Below are 1,560 nucleotides of genomic sequence, written 5' to 3'. Positions count from 1 at the left end.
CACCATCCACCAACCAACCATCAACCAACCAACCATCCAACCAACCATCAACCATCCAACCAACCAATCAACCATCCAACCAACCAACCAACCATCAACCAACCAACCATCCAACCAACCATCAACCATCCAACCAACCAATCAACCATCCAACCAACCAACCAACCATCAACCATCCAACCAACCAGCCAACCATCAACCAACCAACCAACCAACCAACCAACCAACCAACCAACCAACCAACCAACCAACCAACCAACCTACATGTTCGGTTATGGTGTCCAGTGACGAAGTTGCCTCATCGTAGGCCAAGATCATGGGGTTTTTCAAGATCGCCCTTGCTATCGACACCCTCTGCTTCTCCCCGCCTGATCAACGGAACGACAGAACAAATGATTAGATGAGTGAATGAAGAAAAAAAAAGAGATTATCATCATCGATAGTATCATAATAAAAACAACAATAACAACAACAACGACAACAACAACAACAATAATAATATATTAATAATAATATGAACATTTATATAGCGCCGATTCGCCGAGCTGTTTCCGTCAGAGGCCAGTGGAGCCCGCCTTGAAAAGGTGAGTCATTGGACCTTTTTAAGAAAGACCAAAACGAGGCAGAGAGGAACATCGTCTCAAGTCGTGAAGTGACGCTTGGAGCAGCCACTTGAAGCGGCGACTGGCGAGGAGCAATTTGGCAGTAGGAGTGTTAAGAAGCCCGTAGGAGGCGCGCGGTACGATCTGTCACGTTCGTAGGGGGGGTATGAAATGGTAGGGGGGAAGCTGGGGATTTTGACGATGACTTGGCTCAGTGAAAGAAATCTAGGAGTATTTCATTTCTCCGCAGTGGACTGCGAATTCGGAAAGATTCGATTATTATTTATGATTTAATTATTAATTTTGATTTGAATTCTATTTTGATTACTAAATCTTTTCCAACATTCAAAAAGAACTCGAAGAATATTTCACTGAATCATAATTTATTTTATTTCTTCGAGGACAAATCTGCATTTGCTTTTTCTGGTCCTTCTCTCTGGAACTCTCTACCTACTTCTCTGACTACTTCTCCATCACTTACGAAGATCAGAGCGGATCTCAAGACCCATCTGTTTGCAAAATTCATTGAGGAGCGTTGTTGAACATCGCGGAAATAGCGCTATATATACTGAGTGATTGGTTAATTGATTGGTTGATTGATTGGTTGATTGATTGGTTGATTGATGGGTTGATTGATTGATTGGTTGATTGATTGGTTGATTGATGGGTTGATTGATTGGTTGATTGATTGGTTGATTGATGGGTTGATTGATTGGTTGATTGATGGGTTGATTGATTGGTTGATTGATGGGTTGATTGATTGGTTGATTGATTGGTTGATTGATTGGTTGATTGATGGGTTGATTGATTGGTTGATTGATTGGTTGATTGATGGGTTGATTGATTGGTTGATTGATGGGTTGATTGATTGGTTGATTGATGGGTTGATTGATTGGTTAATTGATTGATTGATTGATGGGTTGATTGATGGGTTGATTGATTGGTTAATTGATTGGTT

General features: G+C 41.2%; 1 protein-coding gene across 1 annotated transcript in view; it reads right to left on the bottom strand.

The window, feature by feature from the left end:
- Positions 1–195: 195 nt before the first annotated feature.
- HELRODRAFT_117307 (hypothetical protein) overlaps positions 196–1,560 on the bottom strand; it is a gene marked incomplete at its 3' end in the record, with an annotated part of 4,943 nt that continues 3,578 nt past the window's right edge. Inside the window, exons 5-6 of the mRNA XM_009013949.1 lie at positions 959–1,019; positions 196–368 (exon numbers count right to left, since the gene is read on the bottom strand). Coding sequence (XP_009012197.1) covers positions 196–368; positions 959–1,019 — 234 coding nt within the window. The remainder of the gene's footprint in view (positions 369–958; positions 1,020–1,560) is intronic.

This window comes from Helobdella robusta (assembly GCF_000326865.2).
Source record: "Helobdella robusta unplaced genomic scaffold HELROscaffold_1250, whole genome shotgun sequence".
Classification (NCBI taxonomy): domain Eukaryota; kingdom Metazoa; phylum Annelida; class Clitellata; order Rhynchobdellida; family Glossiphoniidae; genus Helobdella; species Helobdella robusta.
Note: the sequence above shows the minus strand (reverse complement) of the source record. Positions and strands in the feature narration are given on the sequence as shown.